This window comes from Bombina bombina, chromosome 6 (genome assembly GCF_027579735.1).
Source record: "Bombina bombina isolate aBomBom1 chromosome 6, aBomBom1.pri, whole genome shotgun sequence".
Taxonomy (NCBI): domain Eukaryota; kingdom Metazoa; phylum Chordata; class Amphibia; order Anura; family Bombinatoridae; genus Bombina; species Bombina bombina.
In genome coordinates, this window is record NC_069504.1 from 1,001,627,371 (window position 1) to 1,001,647,914 (window position 20,544).

At 37.6% G+C, this 20,544-nt stretch overlaps 1 protein-coding gene across 2 annotated transcripts in view; it reads left to right on the plus strand.

The window, feature by feature from the left end:
- Nucleotides 1-20,544, plus strand: part of GRIA1 (glutamate ionotropic receptor AMPA type subunit 1) — a 411,236-nt gene that overhangs the window by 335,244 nt on the left and 55,448 nt on the right. For both annotated transcript variants that reach the window (XM_053718693.1, XM_053718694.1), the window contains exons 7-8: nucleotides 490-657; nucleotides 13,638-13,742. In XM_053718693.1, coding sequence (XP_053574668.1) covers nucleotides 490-657; nucleotides 13,638-13,742 — 273 coding nt within the window. The remainder of the gene's footprint in view (nucleotides 1-489; nucleotides 658-13,637; nucleotides 13,743-20,544) is intronic.

Below are 20,544 nucleotides of genomic sequence, written 5' to 3' on the forward strand. Positions count from 1 at the left end.
GCTCATAGATGCTTCATGTGATTGGCTCACCCATGTGCATTGCTACTTCTTCAACAAAGGATATCTAAAGAATTAAAAAATAGAGGTAAATTGGAATGTTGTTTAAAATTGTATTATGTACCTTAATCATGATAGAAAATGTTTGGGTTTAGTGTCCCTTTAATATTGCACATGTAAACTTGTTTGCTTCTCTAATAAAAAATAGAATTAGCAAAAAAAAAAAAGATGCCACCGACCAAACACTATTTACTTGTATAGCCTGTAAAATAACCTTAGTGCTTATCCTGGTTACAAATATATTTTGAAAATATGCAGCAGTTATATAATTGTATAAACAGTTTATGAATTCAAAATTTGTTAAAACTCTGTAAATAGAATTTTTAACAATTCTCTATGATTGTATTCAAAGCATCTTGAATAAGGAAATATCGTCAAGAAACATTTACAATTTTCTGATTTAAATGACCTTTGTCACTTTGTTTGGTGCAGTACACATCAGCCCTGACTTATGATGGAGTACGAGTCATGGCAGAGGCCTTCCAGAACTTGAGAAAGCAACGGATAGACATCTCTCGGCGTGGGAATGCCGGAGACTGCTTAGCGAACCCTGCAGTTCCCTGGGGGCAAGGAATTGACATTCAGAGAGCTCTACAACAGGTTTGTCTTTTCTGACTACTATATACTGTAGAAGGTGTAGCATAGAGCAAATATTACATGTATTCTAATGGTTGTGCTAGTTCCTACTCAAACAGAAATTGATGTCTATATCCCTCCAAGATTCTTTATGCAAGCACAACTATTATTGAAAAGTATTGTACATCTTGCCAACAAGCTCTTAATAACATTCTGCTGGTCGAACTCAGAATTTGATTTAAATTTCCATTAAAAGACATTTGAAACTAGAAATTACAACTGTCTTTTTAAGGTAAGGGACACAAAATAAAGGAATTAGGTACACTTTCTCTTGAGCTATGTGGATGCTTAGTGGAATGGGAAAGTAAAAATTTAACTTGCATGATTCCGATAGAGCATGTAATTTTAAGGCACTTCTAAATTCACTTCTATTTTCAAATGTGCTTCATTCTCTTAGTATCCTTTGTTGAAAATGAATACACACATATCCTACACTAGTGGGAGCCAGCTGCTGATTGGTGCCTGCACACATTTGTCTCTTGTGATTGGCTAACTAGATGTGGTCATCTAGCTGCCAGTAATGCAGTGCTGTTCCTTCAGCAAAGGATAACAAGAGGATGCAGCAAATTTGATGATATAAGTAAATTGGAAAGTTGTTTTAATTGTATGTTCTAGGCAAATCATGAAAGAAAATGTTGGGGTTTCCTTTCCTTTTAATAAGCACTTTATTAGTTTTACACTTTAAAATAATATCACTGTTAGACCATCACACACTGGTTAAATGTGTGTGCAAGAACTCTATAAAAAAATATTTTTACTGCACAACTACCTAGATTAGAAGTTTTGCGCTAAACAGGGTGCGAAAATAACGCCAACATTTTTTTGCGTTATTGCACTCTCCATAGCGCTGCCATTGCGAGTTACTGAAAAGCCTCCTTGTGCTGTGCGTTATGGTGTGTTAAGCTCCATGCTGCACAAAAGCCATGGGCTGATTTGACGTGCTCGTGCACGCTTTCCCCCATAGACATCAATGGGGAGAAGGTGTTAGAAAAAAATCTAACACCTGCCATCACGGATTGGCAAATCGCCGTAACACAACCCCATTAATGTCTATAGGGGAAAGAAAGTTAAGTTTAAACCTAACAACCTTACATAAACCCCAAGTCTAAACACCTCTAATCCGCCGCCCCGGACATCATGGACACTAATTTAAGATATTAATTCCTAATCCGCCGCTCCCCGACATTGTCAACACTAAATATAATTATTAGCCCCTAATCTGCCGCTCCTCGACATAGCCAATACTAATAAAAGTTATTAACCACTATGCCGCCACTCCCCGACATTGCTGACACTAATAAAAGTTATTAAACCCTAATCCGCCGCCCCCCCGACATCGCTGACACCTAAATAAACCTATTGAGCCAAAAACAACTGGCCCCCACATCCCCAACACTATAATAAAGTATTAACCCCTAAACCTCCAGCCCCCCACATCGTAACTACTAAACTAAACCTATTAACCCCTAAACCTAACACCCCCCTAACTTTATATTAAAATTACAATATAACTATCTTTAAAAAATAAAAACTTACCTGTGAAATAAAAAACTACCAATTAAAAACCTAAATTAAAAATTTTTAAAAACCTAACACTACGGAAAAAAATAAAAAAATCTAAAATTACAAAAAATAATAAACACTAAATTACAAAAAATAAAAAAACTCTTAAGATTACAAAAATAATAAACACAATGGTCAAAAATGAAAACAATTACACCTAATCTAATAGCCCTATAAAAATAACCCCCCCCCCCAATAAAAACACCCTCTAATCTACCATAAACTATCAATAGCCCTTAAAAGGGCCTTTTGTAGGGCATTGCCCTAAGTTAAACAGCTCTTTTACCTTAAAAAATTACTAAGTCCCCCCTAAAGTAACCCCCCCACACCCAACCAACCCCCCAAAATAAAAAAGCCTAACTCTAAAAAATCCTAAGTAACCATTGCCTCTAAAGGGCATTTGTATGTGCATTGTCCTTAAAAGGGCATGTAGCTCTTTTACTGCCCTTAAAAGGGCATTCATCTTCATCGTCTTCTATCTTCATCTTGGCGGCGCTAAGCGGAGCTATCCTGGAGGGCAATGACATCCTGCGCGGAGCGTCCTCTTCATACGATCACCGCCGTACACTGAAGTTGAATGCAAGGTACCCGTTTAAAATTGGCTTATCTTGCATTCCTATTGGCTAATTTGATTCTTCAAATTCAAATCAGCCAATAGGATGAGAACTTCTGAAATCTTATTGGCTGTTCAAAACAGCCAATAGGATGAGAGCTACCTTTATAGGGATATTAAACCCTAAGGGCCAGATTATGAGTGTAACACAAATTAATGCTCCCACTCGAGCAGTAATTGCGCTAGACGTAAAATTGTTGTGCTCTTCAGGTTGTGCTTGTATTATGAGTTGAAAGTAAACTGTGTTTGCTCTAGTGGTAACCCGACTAGCGCAAAAATACGAAGTTAAAATATTGTGTGCACGTTCACTTATTCCATAGAAGTCAATGGAGAAAACAAGTGGGGGGAAAAACACTCTTGTGCAAACATGATCGCATATTCTCATTTGCACTAACCCAACATTAAAATATAAATATTTCACATTCCAATGTTCTGCACATAGCAGAGTATGATCTATTTATTCAAATATTTCTACATATATATAATGTTTTTTGGTACAATATATATTTATACCTATATAGATATAGATGATTACATATAGGTATAGATATATACAAATTTATATATAGGCATATTGTATCTATTTAGAAATAAATATAACATATTGTGCTATTTGAAGAACATTGGAATGCGAAATATTTACATTAAATACATAGTTAAAACCTTTATTAAATATGAATATCGCATAAATATGCTTTTACATGTTTTCATCGACAAAGGGCTCCAATGCGCTAATATATATATATATATATATATATATATACATATGCATTTATGTGTTGATATATGTATATATGTCTGTAAATGCATATATACACATATAAATACATAAATACATATCTACACACATATATATATATATATAGTGTATATATATATATATATATATATATATATATATATATATATATATATATACATACATATACATCTTTAGACATGTACTGTATATGTATTATGTATCTCAATATTAAAGCCCTTTACCTGAGCCTTTATAACTTTTTTGTGCATTTTTTTTTTAATAATTTTTATTAGATGGTGTTATTATGAGTGTAACTATACTTTGTAATGTATTTTTGATGTGTTTTGTGCAACTTTTATGTTTTGCGAAACAGTTAACCAGAACTCTGAAGTTGCGGTAATCATTCTAGCGTAAATCGTGATTTCGCTCACACAATCACGTTTACTTTCAACTCGTAATGTATGCAAACTCACAATATACCCCATATCGCTCAGGTGCAAACGTTTGCGCTCCATTCATAGTCTAGCCCTAAATACATTTTATATACAGTACATAGTATTAAGGTTATTTCCTCCCTCCTTCTAGTCTAGTGCCTACTTATTGAAATCTGTCTTTCAATACATTCCAGTGCTGACATGTTTACACTTGTGCAGTAACTCTCTTTCAGATATGTGCAGTGTAACTTAGGTTCCAAAATAGTGGCAGCCATGATTAGAAGGCGGTGCATGAAATGTATTTAGGGTTTGATGTCCCTTTAAAATATAGCTACAGTACCATGCAACCATTAATGACATTCTAAAAAATTATAACATAGGTTAATAATAGTGCAATAAAAAAATTATATTGTAGTTTATGTCCCTTTATGAAATTACTTTTGGCTTTAAAAATAGTTCAAAATTTAAAAAAAATCTATTTTGCATGTGAAAGATCACACGGTCACAACTTAAAAACGCACATTTATAATGTGTTTAAATATATATATTGCATGAGAATTTATTATAGCTCTTAAGATTAATATTAAAACTAAAAGCAAATATACATTTTTTTAGGGACAGATTGTTCACCAGCTAATAAGGAAGGACAATTACATCAACTAAACTGGTGATGAGTGACGTCCCAGAAACATAAAAACAAGAATGTATTGCTTTTTTTTTTTTAAAGCACAGAACATCCTTTTTTTTTTTTTTATTTTAGGAGGCATCATTTAGTTCAGGGGCCCGATCCGATATAGATCGTAGTTTGCGGCGCAAGCGAGGGAACCACCGCCGCCCGTAGTTTTAGCTCACAATTCGAGCTATCCCATATACGGCGCCGTCAGATGCTAAAGTGCCGTAAGTCTGACAAACCAGCGATATCCAGAAATCTGTGTAAGTACAAATTTCTGGAGTCGCCAGTGACTTAGGGCACTTTAGAAACTGCCGGCGCCTACAAAACCTGACTAAAGTATTAAATCTCCCGTACTGTCTAACACGCCTCCCAAACATAGCCCGACACGTATACCCCTCTATCCGCTATCCCCCCTCACTCTCCTAATAATAAAAATGTATTAACCCCTAAACCGCCGCTCCCGGACCCCGCCGCACCTAATAAAGTTATTAACCCCTAAACCGCCGCTCCCGGACCCCGCCGCCACCTACATTATCAACTTCCTAATGTGAGCCCCTTTCACCGCCGCCACCTACATTAACTTCCCCCTAATGTGAGCTCCTACCCCACCGCCAGCTACATTAACTACCCCCTAATGTGAGCTCCTACCCCGCCGCCAGCTATATTAACTACCCCCTAATGTGAGCTCCTACCCCGCCGCCAGCTATATTAAAATTATTAACCCCTAATCTAATCCCACTACACCGCCGCCAGCTATATTAAAATTATTAACCCCTAATTTAACCCCCCTACACCGCCGCCAGCTATATTAAATTAATTAACCCCTAATCTAATCCCCCTATACCGCCGCCACCTATATTAAATTAATTAACCCCTAAAATACTAAACTATCCCTACCACTAAACCTAAGTCTAACCCTACAAATAGCCCTGAAAAGGGCTTTTTGTGTGGCATTACCCCAAAGTAAACAGCTCTATTGCCAGCCCTTAAAAGGGCTTTTTGCGGGGCTTTGCCCCAAAGTAATCAGCTCTTTTACCAGCCCTTAAAAGGGCTTTTGGTGGGGCATTGTCACAAAGTAATCAGCTCTTTTGCCTATAATCTAAATCCCCCTACACCGCCGCCACCTATAATAAATGTATTACCCCCTAATCTAATCCCCCTACACCACCGCCACCTATATTAAATAGATTAACCCCTAATCTGACCCCCCTACACCGCCGCCATCTATATTAACTATATGAACCCTAATTAATAGGGTTAATATAGTTAATATAGTTATTATATTATATATATTAACTATATTAACCCTAATTATACTAAATTCTTATTAAAATAAATCTAATTAATATTAATATTATTAATTAAAATATTCCTATTTAAATCTAAATACTTACCTATAAAATAAACCCTAAGATTGCTACAATATAATTAATAATTACATTGTAGCTATTTTATGGTTTATATTTATTTTACAGGTAACTTGGTATTTATTTTAACTAGGTACAATAGCTATTAAATAGTTAATATCTAATAGCTACCTAGTTAAAATAATTACCAATTTACCTGTAAAATAAATCCTAACCTAAGTTACAAATACACCTACACTATCAATAAATTAATTAAATAAACTACAAATATCTAAACTAAAATACAATTAAATACACTAAACTAAATTACAAATAAAACAAAACACTAAATAACAAAAAATAAAAAAAATTACAAGAATTTTAAGCTAATTACACCTATTCTAAGCACCCTAATAAAATAATAAAGCCCCCCAAAATAAAAAAAATTCCCTACCCTATTCTAAATTACAAAAGTTAACAGCTCTATTACCAGCCCTTAAAAAGGCCTTTTGCGGGGCATGCCCCAAAGTAATGAGCTCTTTTGCCTGTAAAAAAACCCACAATACCACCCCCCAACATTACAACCCACCACCCACATACCCCTACTCTAAACCCACCCAAACCCCCCTTAAAAAACCTAACACTAAGCCCCAGAAGATCTCCCTACCTTGAGTCGTCTTCACCCATCCGGGCCGAACTCTTTATCCAATCCGGGCTATGTCTTCATCCAAGAGGCAAAAAAGAAGTCTTCCATCCGGCGATGTCTTCATCCAAGCGACAAAGAAGAAGTCTTTCATCCGGTGATGTCTTCATCCAAGCGGCAAAGAAGAGGTCCTCCATCGGGGCGAAGTTTTCCTTCAAGCGGCATCTTCAATCTTCTTTCTTCGGACCTCCGACGCGGAACATCCAGCTGGCCCGACGACTTTCTTACCTTAATTCTGAGTGGCTGATAGAATCCTATCAGCCAATCGGAATTCGAGGGACGCCATCGTAGATGACGTCATTTAAAGGAAACTTCATTCGTCTTTCAGTCGTCGAGCCAGCTGGATGTTCCGCGTCGGAGGTCCGAAGAAAGAAGATTGAAGATGCCGCTTGGAGGAAAACTTCACCCCAATGGAGGACCTCTTCTTTGCCGCTTGGATGAAGACATCGCCGGATGGAAGAATTCTTCTTTGCCGCTTGAATGAAGACATCACCGGATGGAAGACTTCTTCTTTGCCGCTTGGATGAAGACATCGCCCGGATTGGATGAAGAGTTTGGCCTGGCTGGGTGAAGACGACTCAAGGTAGGGAGATCTTCTGGGGCTTAGTGTTAGGTTTTTAAGGGGGGTTTGGGTGGGTTTAGAGTAGGGGTATGTGGGTGGTGGGTTGTAATGTTGGGGGGTGGTATTGTGGGTTTTTTTACAAGCAAAAGAGCTGATTACTTTGGGGCATGCCCCACAAAAGGCCCTTTTAAGGGCTGGTAATAGAGCTGTTAACTTTTGTAATTTAGAATAGGGTAGGGAAAAATTTTTATTTTGGGGGCTTTATTATTTTATTAGGGGGCTTAGAATAGGTGTAATTAGCTTAAAATTCTTGTAATCTTTTTTATTTTTTGCAATTTAGTGGCGTTTTTTTTGTAATTTAGTTTAGTGTATTTATTTGTATTTTAGTTTAGATATTTGTAGTTTATTTAATTAATTTATTGATAGTGTAGGTGTATTTGTAACTTAGGTTAGGATTTATTTTACAGGTAAATTGGTAATTATTTTAACTAGGTAGCTATTAAATAGTTATTAACTATTTAATAGCTATTGTACCTAATTAAAATAAATACCAAGTTACTTGTAAAATAAATATAAACCCTAAAATAGCTACAATGTAATTATTAATTATATTGTAGCTATCTTAGGGTTTATTTTATAGGTAAGTATTTAGATTTAAATAGGAATATTTTAATTAATAATATTATATTAATTAGATTTATTTTAATAAGAATTTAGTTAGGGGTGTTAGAGTTAGATAGGGTTATTATACTTAATATATATATAATATAATACGATATTAACTATATTAACCCTAATAAAATTAGGGTTAATATAGTTAATATATATATAATATAATAACATACGCCTAGATTTAGAGTTCTGCGTTAGCCGTCAAAACCAGCATTAGTGGCTCCAAACGCTGGTTTTGGCCGCCCGCTGATATTTAGAGTCAGTCAGGAAAGGGTCTAAAGCTCACTTTGCAGCAGCGACTTTTCCATACCGCAGATCCCCCTACGCCAATTGAGTATCCTATCTTTTCAATGGGATCTTCCTAACGCCGGTATTTAGAGTCTTGGCTGAAGTGAGCGTTAGAAATCTAACGACAAGACTCCATCCGCAGAGAAAAGCCAGGAGTTAAGAGCTTTCTGTGCTAACGCCGGTTCATAAAGCTCTTAACTACTGTGCTTTAAAGTACACTAACACCCATAAACTACCTATGTACCCCTAAACCGAGGCCCCCCCACATCAATGCTACTCTAATAAATTTTTTTAACCCCTAATCTGCCGACCACACACCGCCGCCACCTACATTATCCCTATGTACCCCTAATCTGCTAACCCTAACACCGCCGACCCCTAAATTATATTAATTAACCCAAATCTGCTGCCCCCAACGTCGCCACCACCTACCTACAATTATTAACCCCTAATCTGCCGACCGGACCTCAACGCTACTATAATAAAGTTATTAAACCCTAATCCGCCTCACTCTCGCCTCAATAACCTTATAATAAATAGTATTAACCCCTAATCTGCCTTCCCTAACATCACCGACACCTAACTTCAAGTATTAACCCCTAATCTGCCGACCGGACCTCACCGCTACTCTATTAAATTTATTTACCCCTAAAGCTAAGTCTAACCCTAACACCCCCCTAAGTTAAATATAATTTTTATCTAACAAAATAAATTAACTCTTATTAAATAAATTATTCATATTTCAAGCTAAATACTTACCTGTAAAATAAACCCTAATATAGCTACAATATAAATTATAATTATATTGTAGCTATTTTAGGATTTATATTTATTTTACAGGCAACTTTGTATTTTTTTTACCAGGTACAATAGCTATTAAATAGTTAATCCCCAACATTGCAACCCACCACCCACATACCCCTAATCTAACCCAAACCCTCCTTAAATAAACCTAACACTAAGCCCCTGAAGATCTCCCTACCTTATCTTCACCATGCCGGGTATCACCGATCTGTCCAGAGGAGGCTCTGAAATCTTCATCCAAGCCCAAGCGGGGGCTGAAGAGATCCATCATCGGGCTGAAGAGATCCATCATCGGGCTGAAGAGGTCCATCATCGGGCTGAAGAGGTCCATCATCCGGCTGAAGAGGTCCATCATCCGGCTGAAGAGGTCCATCATCGGGCTGAAGAGGTCCATCATCGGGCTGAAGTCTTCTATCAAGCGGCATCTTCAATCTTCTTTCTTCTGGATCCATCTTCATCCCGCCGACGCAGAACATCCATCCTGGCCGACGACTTACCAATGAATGACGGTTCCTTTAAATGACGTTATCCAAGATGGCATCCCTCGAAATCCGATTGGCTGATAGGATTCTATCAGCCAATCGGAATTAAGGTAGGAAAATTCTGATTGGCTGATGGAATCAGCCAATCAGATTCAAGTTCAATCCAATTGGCTGATTCCATCAGCCAATCAGATTGAGCTCGCATTCTATTGGCTGATCGGAACAGCCAATAGAATGCAAGCTCAATCTGATTGGCTGATTCCATCAGCCAATCAGAATTTTCCTACCTTAATTCCGATTGGCTGATAGAATCCTATCAGCCAATCGGAATTCGAGGGACGCCATCTTGGATGACGTCATTTAAAGGAACCGTCATTCGTCGGGAAGTCGTCGGCCAGGATGGATGTTCCGCGTCGGCGGGATGAAGATGGATCCAGATGAAAGAAGATTGAAGATGCTGCTTGATAGAAGACTTCAGCTGGATGATGGATCTCTTCAGCCCGATGATGGACCTCTTCAGCTTGATAATGGACCTCTTCAGCCCGATGATGGACCTCTTCAGCCGGATGATGGATCTCTTCAGCCCGATGATGGACCTCTTCTGCCGGATGATGGATCTCTTCAACCCGATGATGGATCTCTTCAGCCCCTGCTTGGGCTTGGATGAAGATTTCGGAGCCTCCTCTGGACGGATCGGTGTTACCCGGCATGGTGAAGATAAGGTAGGGAGATCTTCAGGGGCTTAGTGTTAAGTTTATTTAAGGGGGGTTTGGATTAGATTAGGGGTATGTGGGTTGTAATTTTGGGTGGTATTGTATGTTTTTTTTCAGGCAAAAGAGCAGAATTCTTTGGGGCATGCACCGCAAAAGGCCCTTTTAAGGGCTGGTAAGGTAAAAGAGCTTTTCTATTTGTATTTTAGAATAGGGTAGGGCATTTAAGGGGGGTTTGGATTAGATTAGGGGTATGTGGGTGGTGGGTTGTAATTTTGGGTGGTATTGTATGTTTTTTTTCAGGCAAAAGAGCAGAATTCTTTGGGGCATGCACCGCAAAAGGCCCTTTTAAGGGCTGGTAAGGTAAAAGAGCTTTTCTATTTGTATTTTAGAATAGGGTAGGGCATTTTTTTTTGGGGGGGGCTTTGTTATTTTATTAGGGGGCTTAGAGTAGGTGTAATTAGCTTAAAATTGTTGTAATATTTTTCTAATGTTTGTAAATTATTTTTTTATTTTTTGTAACTTAGTTCTTTTTTATTTTTTGTACTTTAGTTAGTTTATTTAATTTATTTAATTGTAGGAATTTGTATGTAATTAATTTATTGATAGTGTAGTGTTAGGGTTTAATTGTAGATAATTGTAGGTATTTTATTTAATTAATTTATTGATAGTGTAGTGTTAGGTTTAATTGTAAATTAGGTTAGGATTTATTTTACAGGTAATTTTGTAATTATTTTAACTAGGTAGCTATTAAATAGTTATTAACTATTTAATAGCTATTGTACCTGGTTAAAATAAATAAAAAGTTACCTGTAAAATAAATATTAATCCTAAAATAGCTACAATATAATTATAATTTATATTGTAGCTATATTAGGATTTATTTTACAGGTAAGTATTTAGCTTTAAATAGGAATAATTTATTTAATAAGAGTTAATTTATTTCGTTAGATAAAAATTATATTTAACTTAGGGGGATGTTAGTGTTAGGGTTAGACTTAGCTTTAGGGGTTAATAAATTTATTAGAGTAGCGGTGAGGTCCGGTTGGCAGATTAGGGGTTAATACTTGAAGTTAGGTGTCGGTGATGTTAGGGAGGGAAGATTAGGGGTTAATAATATTTATTATAGGGTTATTGAGGCGGGAGTGAGGCAGATTAGGGGTTAATAACTCTATTATAGTAGCGGTGAGGTCCGGTCGGCAGATTAGGGTTAATAATTGTAGGTAGGTGGCGGCAGATTAGGGGTTAATAAATATAATATAGGGGTCGGCGGTGTTAGGGGCAGGAGATTAGGGGTACATAGGGATAATGTAGGTGGCGGCGGTGTACGGAGCGAAAGATTAGGGGTTAAAAAAATATGCAGGGGTCTGCGATAGCGGGGGCGGCAGATTAGGGCTTAATAAGTGTAAGGTTAGGGGTGTTTAGACTTGGGGTACATGTTAGGGTGTTAGGTGCAGACTTAGGAAGTGTTTCCCCATAGGAAACAATGGGGCTGCGTTAGGAGCTGAACGCTGCTTTTTTGCAGGTGTTAGGTTTTTTTTCAGCTCAAACTGCCCCATTGTTTCTTATTGGGGAATCGTGCACAAGCACGTTTTTGAAGCTGGCCGCATCCGTAAGCACCGCTGGTATTTAGAGTTGCAGTGGCGGTAAATATGCTCTACGCTCCCTTTTTGGAGCCTAACGCAGCCCTTCTGTGAACTCTAAATACCAGCGGTATTTAAAAGGTGCGGGGGAAAAAAAGCATGCGTAGCTAATGCACCCCTTTGGCCGCAGAACTCTAAATCTAGCAGTATATTAACTATATCAACCCTAATATAATTAGGGTTCATATAGTTAATATAGGTGGCGGCGGTATAGGGGGATTAGATTAGGGGGTAATACATTTATTATAGGTGGCGGCGGTGTAGGGGATTTAGATTATAGGCAAAAGAGCTGATTACTTTGTGACAATGCCCCGCAAAAAGCCCTTTTAAGGGCTGGTAAAAGAGCTGATTACTTTGGGGCAAAGCCCCGCAAAAAGCCCTTTTAAGGGCTGGCAATAGAGCTGTCTACTTTGGGGTAATGCCACTCAAAAAGCCCTTTTCAGGGCTATTTGTATGGTTAGACTTAGGTTTAGTGGTAGGGATAGTTTAGTATTTTAGGGGTTAATTAATTTAATATAGCTGGCAGTGGGGTAGGGGGATTAGATTAGGGGTTAATAATTTAATATAGCTAGCGGCGGGGTAGGGGGATTAGATTAGGGGTTAATAATTTAATATAGCTTGCGGCGGGTAGGGGGATTAGATTAGGGGTTAATAATTTAATATAGCTGGCGGCAGTGTAAGGTGCTCACATTAGGGGGTAGGTAATGTAGGCGGCGGCGGTGTAAGGGGCTCACATTAGGGGTAGTTAATGTAGCGGCGGGGTCCGGGAGCAGCAGTTTAGGGGTTAATAACTTTATTAGGGATTGCGGCGGGGGATCGCGGTTGACAGGTAGATAGGTAGTTTAGGGAGCTACGGGGCTCCGATACACAGCGTAAGGCTTACTACGCCTGCAATTTGTGGCGAGGTGAAAATGGAGTAAGATTTCTCCATTTTCGCCACGTAAGTCCTTACGCTGTATATTGGATACCAAACTGCGCTGGTTTGGTATACCTGTCTATGGCCCAAAAAACTACAGCCGAAGGCAGAAATATATAAGCGTAACCTCTAGGTTACGTCGTATATGTGATACCAAACCAGCGCAAAATTTGGCGTTGCAGGCTTTTGTGGGCGATGCTGCATATCGGATCGAGGCCCAGGGGTTTCAAACCTGTCCCCAGACCTCCCTAACAAGCCAGATTTTCTGGATTACCTTGGGTGAGAGCAGGTTAATAGCCATGTTTACTAATCATCTGATTATTTCACCTGTGCTCTAGTTCAGATATCCTGAAAATCTAGCCTGCTAAGGAGGCCAGAGGACAGGTTTGAAAACTCCTGGTTTAGATGTAACAAAACGCAGAAGGGAATTTCAGTTCCTCATTTATACAGCATCAAAGTTAAATCTGCATTGTTTTTTTTTTTTTTTCTAACCTCAAAGCTCATGGTAAAGGGACTCTATTAAAGCCATTTAAAAAACAAACAAACATTTAAACACTTTTATTCATTGCAATATCTCTTAAATTAATATATTAATTGTATATGTGTGTAGCATAATTGACTTTGACAGGTATTGTGTTAATATTATGTATAAATACAATTTCTGGGCACACGATTAATAGCATGTTACGCACATTAAATAGACATTACGGACGTCAGTAATAGTCATTTTTCCTTGTTGGGTGTTTTGTGTGATTTGCACTGTCAAGTAATTTTTCATTGTCACCATAAAAAGGTTCGACTGGAGGGGCTTTCAGGAAACGTCCAGTTCAACGAGAAAGGCAGACGGACTAACTATACATTACATATAATGGAGCTTAAACACGATGGGATCCACCCGGTAAGCTTATAAATCAACTTCTATTATATGTTATTCCTGTAAGGGACTGTGTTACATTGTATATATTTTTCCTCAATATATTTCAGCAAACTATTGTACCATGGTAATTGATGTTGGACTTAAATATTTTCAGCTGATGTAATCGGACAAAAAGATATTAAAATTATGAATTTGAAAGGATAAATTAAACACTTAAAAGCCCAGTAAACATCCTTAATTACAAAATGTTTCTGCAATTTTTCTATGAGCCAGATATACTAAAAGATTGACGGACACTGTTCCCAAGTAGAAAACCTGTTTGCCCATCTTTTCAATGAGCGCCCATAATTACCATTGTACATGTATTTTCTTGTGCAACACCATCCATTGCTCTAGCCCAACTAATTGTGTGAGAGCAGGGCCTGTCCATCATGCAGAGAGGTTAACCCCTAGATGCCGTTAGGATGTCTCATGCCAACCTAAAATCACTGGGCTCTAACGTCATTAGGACGGCATGGAAAGTCCTAACTTTTTTTTCACCTGCACTCTTTTTTTTCACCTGCAAAAATCTGATATTCTAGACAGTCCCCCAGGATCCAATCCCAGCGTTGTAATCACATAATTGCAGCAACGATTACGTGACTTCCTGTTTCTTGTTAATGTTAACATCGGAACTTTGTTCTGATCATTAACACTTGCTTCCATCCTGAAGGGGTTAAGAAACAGTGGTCACATACACCACAAGGGCTCCAAAAGAATATTAACATTTCAGAAGAGTCTGAAATATATTAGAACAGGTTAAGACCATGTTTGTTTAATTGTTTTTAAAAGGTCAAATTTCACCCACCAATTTGGACTTCAGTCTCTAGAGAGGAAAATGCTTTTCCCTGTCATGTTCATTGTTTGGCTTCAGCAGAAATGATAAGATAACAGACTGCAACTTAGGATTGATATGTGGCAAGGTTAAGCATATGAAGCCTGTCATATTCTCTTTCATATTCTCATTCAGCTTCCAGAAATGGAGAATACTAGATTTTCAGACTTAAATTACAGGAAATGGTGGCAAAATAGACAATGGAAAATTACTGTGAAGTAGTTTTTCTATACTTAATTAAGATTTTATTTTACAATCTCATTCTGCTGTGAACATGTTCCCATCTGGTTAGAGTTAACCCTGCAACATAACAAAAAAAAAAAAAAGAAAGAAAAATGGCTGCGCTTCTCTCCTGAACCACAAATAATCAAATATTGAAGAGTGAAATGTTACGTTGTGAATAATTGGAACTAAAAAACAACAATATTAATCATATACATATAGGTGAAGAGCAATACATTTTAAGCCTACATATAATATTGTTGCTTATATTTACAAATGACCGCAGTAGCGTAGTAGATATTACAGAGAATATATATAGATCCAGTGGCGGCTGGTGAATTATGAAGATGGAGGTGCACTTAGCCCCTCCCCTGACCACACCCCTTGAAATAAAGCCATGCCCCTCAGATTGCTCATATATATATATATATATATATATATATATATATATATATATATATATATATATATATATATATATATATAAATATAGGACAAGCGCACTCTAAGGGACTTAGCAAAAATCACTTTAATCAGTGTTATACAGAACAGTATAAAGAGTCTTATAACATATAATGTAGGCACCAATCATTATTCACAGGGATTGCACAGACCGCAACATGGTTGCCATAGCAACCTATATAACAATAAAGTTAGCGTGGAAATCCCAAATATGTACAAACCAGGTGATATAATAAAATGGTGTACATGAATACCTAATAGAAACCAAAACACTGCAGTAAATAAGACAAAATTCTAAGCAGTAAGAGTGTTACACATGAGCAGCACAGATCACCCAAGATTGCCATAGCAACCTAAAATGTGCAGAACATACGGTACACTGCATGCTGTGTTAAATGCCATGGTCAACAAAAAATCATAAATATAAGTGCCTAAGATACATCATACAATAATTACAGGGTCTAAACCACAATAAAAATTATAATTATTATTAAGTTAGAGAGTTAGCAAAATGTTGAAACGTATTTGTCTTGGGCTGCAGACTCATTTTATTACTTTAAGTAATAATAAAATGAGAGTGTCTGCAACCCAAGACAAATACGTTTCAACATCTTGCTAACTCTGTAACTTAGACACCCACGACACCACACACAAACTTATTCCAAAGCAGAGGCGTGTACTGGGGAGGATATACATTGCTGTCTGACACTCTGACTTCAATGCCTCCCTGGCCGGTCCGATGCAGTGCTAGCCCGCAGCAGGGCTAAAAGTAGAAGATACACTTACAATTTAGATGCCCATTTCAGTCGGGAGTCCCGGCCAAACCAGACTCCAGATTAGATCCAACTGCACTGCCTGCACACTGAAATTTTTGGCGCGACTGAGCCAGCAAAAAAAAAAGAAAACTTAATAAAAAAAAGTGCTCCCTCTGCTGGCCGCCCATACAAATAGCCCAATTAGCACACTAAATAGTGTGCGATTAAGAGAGGTATAGGCTCAGTTATGGGCTGCACTGCAAGCATAGAGGAAAAATATGCAAATTTGTATGGCAGGCTATACTTCTCTACCGCACGTGCGGTAGAGAAGTATAATAGAGCATAGATGTATAATAAAGGTTTTTTTTTTTTAAATAAAACTTGACAGGCTAGACTAGAAAATTTTTGGCTGAATAAATATAATTTTTCCAATAGGAGAAATTATATTTATTCATCCAAATAAATTATTTTCTTTCTTTTTCCCCCTTTAATTGGGTGTTCACGTGCGGGAGTGCTAAAATAGAGGAGCCTCCACTGTATAGATCTACCTGGTAGTATAGATCTATAAATACTGACAAAAACCACTAATCATAAACTGTGGCAAATGTATAAATAAATATTAGAAATACGACCTTAATGTTATCATAGAAGTTCACAACACAGGAGTTAATCCTTTCCAAATAGTAACTCGTACAGAGTGGCTGCTGCTCCAAGGAGACTGGGAACACTGTGGCTCAAAACCCAAAAGCTGGAAACATAGGAGACAAAAAAGGAAACAGAGCGCACGCCACTCTAAGGGTAAAACTGACATTTAATACAGCAAACATGCGCATAAATAAAATACACGTACAATGTGTACAATAAAAAAGAACAATGGATGTATCTTATGTATATCACCACCTCCTGTTTAAGCCGTAGGTGGTGGAGAGAGAGTTCTGTTCCGTCCCTTGTAAAGCTCCAAACGCTTCCGGATAGCTGATTGGAAACACAAGTCTGGAAGTTGCTTCACACCAACCTGGCGTCCGAAGGAATGCAGAAAAAACTGTCTAGCTGATTTCTCTACGCGTTTCGTCAGGATCTGACCCGACTTTCTCAAGAGATTGAACAGTCTGAGTTTATTATGGAACATCCGGGCTATAAAAGCCTCCCAACACTTGAATGTCTCTAATTGGTCAAAAAATTAGACAATAACACACCCTGCATAGAAATTACATGGAAAGATTATATCCATCTATTATTCAGCTTTGAACAAAACACATTATTACAAAATAATACAAATATTAAAAATTCATATTAAAAATTCAATGGTGTGAAAATAAAAAATCCATACAATTCTGCCATATATTAGTATCTATACAGCGCAACATAAATGAACTCTAAAATGCCTTTCAGAATGTGATCTATATAAAAACTAGCTGATATAAAAGTTATAAGAATAGAACTTTTCAGCACTTACAGGCTTAATGTTGCACGCCACCTAAGGACCACTGCCTAGGTCCCAAGTTCACAAATCAAAGAAGAAGCAGGCAGGTGACAGCAAATATTGTTACCATTTATTGAGGAGGTAAAAAAGGCCTTTTTTACCTCCTCAATAAATGGTAACAATATTTGCTGTCACCTGCCTGCTTCTTCTTTGATAAAAGTTATAAGACCTTGGTAAGAAAAGCCCTAAAATGCAACTACTTGTGCACATTGTTGTATCATTACCTTTACCTCTCCATGATGGAGAGGTAAAGGTAATGAAAACATTCAAATTGTTGTTTTTAATAACCTGCCATAAACATCATAGAATATTACATAAAAGCCTGTAGGTCCAAATCAATATTTAGACCTTTAGAACTCTCAGTATTGAGTGTCTGTAACTTGTGAATCCAAAAGGTTTCACGTTGTTGCAAACTCCTCAACTTGTTCTTAGAGCTATTAGGTGGAATTCAATCAATAACCATAATGCCAAGCCCTTTTGCATTAGCATCATGGTGAAACTTATGATGTCCCGACAAACTATGGGTTTCTATCTTATTTTTAATATTGCAGCAGTGCTCATTATACCTAGTTCTAATGAGCCTCTTGGTGCACCTTACATAATAACAATTACAGCTACATATTAAAAGATATACTACATAGGATGATTTACATGAAAATTTATTTTTCATTTGGAAAGTTTTAGTTTGATGTATATTGTGAAACGTATTTCCCCTAATTATGTTTTTACACATATTACAAGGTCTTACAACTTTTATATCAGCTAGTTTTTTTAAATAGATCACATTCTGAAAGGCATTTTAGAGTTAATTTATGTTGCGCTGTATAGATACTAATATATGGCAGAATTGTATGGATTTTTTATTTTCACACCATTGAATTTTTAATATGAATTTTTAATATTTGTATTATTTTGTAATATTGTTTTTTGTTCAAAGCTGAATAATAGATGGATACAATCTTTCCATGTAATTTCTATGCAGGGTGTGTTATTGTCTCATTTTTTGACCAATTAAAGACATTCAAGTGTTCCATAATAAACTCAGACTGTTCAATCTCTTGAGAAAGTCGGATTGGATCCTGACGAAACGCGTAGAGAAATCAGCTAGCCAGTCTTTTCTGCATTCCTTCGGATGCCAGGTCAGTGTGAAGCAACTTCCAGCCTTGTGTTTCCAATCAGCTTCCTGGAAGCATTTGGAGCTTTACAAGGGACGGAACGGAACTCTCTCTCCACCACCTATGGCTTAAGCAGGATGTGGTGATATACATAAGATACATCCATTGTTCATTTTTATTGTACACATTGTACGTGTATTTTATTTATGCGCATGTTTGCTGTATTAAATCTCAGTTTTACCCTTAGAGTGGGTGCGCTCTGTTTCCTTTTTTGTCTCCTATACAACCCCTGCAACATATTGCGTCCTCTCTATCATCCATATAGTTTTAAAAAAGTTTGCATGGGGAGATGATGAGATTAACCTAAAAGTTTAATCCATTTTATGGTTAGGATAAGTAGCTCAAAAATTTCGTACTTTGACAAGTTAAAGCTTGTTACTTTTATATTAGAATGTCCCTGAAAGGGACATTCCAATCAAAATGCAAATGCTCATAGATGAATAACATCTTTGAATAGAAACACATTTGCAATATACAGGGAGTGCAGAATTATTAGGTAAATGAGTATTTTGACCACATCATCCTCTTTATGCATGTTGTCTTACTCCAAGCTGTATAGGCTCGAAAGCCTACTACCAATTAAGCATATTAGGTGATGTGCATCTCTGTAATGAGAAGGGGTGTGGTCTAATGACATCAACACCCAATATCAGGTGTGCATAATTATTAGGCAACTTCCTTTCCTTTGGCAAAATGGGTCAAAAGAAGGACTTGACAGGCTCAGAAAAGTCAAAAATAGTGAGATATCTTGCAGAGGGATACAGCACTCTTAAAATTGCAAAGCTTCTGAAGAGTGATCATCGAACAATCAAGCGTTTCATTCAAAATAGTCAACAGGGTGTGGAAAAACCGAGGCGCAAAATAACTGCCCATGAACTGAGAAAAGTCAAGCGTGCAGCTGCCAAGATGCCACTTGCCACCAGTTTGGCCATATTTCAGAGCTGCAACATCACTGGAGTGCCCAAAAGCACAAGGTGTGCAATACTCAGAGACATGGCCAAGGTAAGAAAGGCTGAAAGACGTCCACCACTGAACAAGACACACAGGCTGAAACGTCAAGACTGGGCCAAGAAATATCTCAAGACTGATTTTTCTAAGGTTTTATGGACTGATGAAATGAGAGTGAGTCTTGATGGGCCAGATAGATGGGCCCGTGGCTGGATTGGTAAAGGGCAGAGAGCTCCAGTCCGACTCAGACGCCAGCAAGGTGGAGGTGGAGTACTGGTTTGGGCTGGTATCATCAAAGATGAGCTTGTGGGGCCTTTTTGGGTTGAGGATGGAGTCAAGCTCAACTCCCAGTCCTACTGCCAGTTTCTGGAAGACACCTTCTTCAAGCAGTGGTACAGGAAGAAGTCTGCATCCTTCAAGAAAAACATGATTTTCATGCAGGACAATGCTCCATCACACGCGTCCAAGTACTCCACAGCGTGGCTGGCAAGAAAGGGTATAAAAGAAGAAAATATAATGACATGGCCTCCTTGTTCACCTGATCTGAACCCCATTGAGAACCTGTGGTCCATCATCAAATGTGAGATTTACAAGGAGGGAAAACAGTACACCTCTCTGAACAGTCTCTGGGAGGCTGTGGTTGCTGCTGCACGCAATGTTGATGGTGAACAGATCAAAACACTGACAGAATCCATGGATGGCAGGCTTTTGAGTGTCCTTGCAAAGAAAGGTGGCTATATTGGTCACTGATTTGTTTTTGTTTTGTTTTTGAATGTCAGAAATGTATATTTGTGAATGTTGAGATGTTATATTGGTTTCACTGGTAAAAATAAATAATTGAAATGGGTATATATTTGTTTTTTGTAAAGTTGCCTAATAATTATGCACAGTAATAGTCACCTGC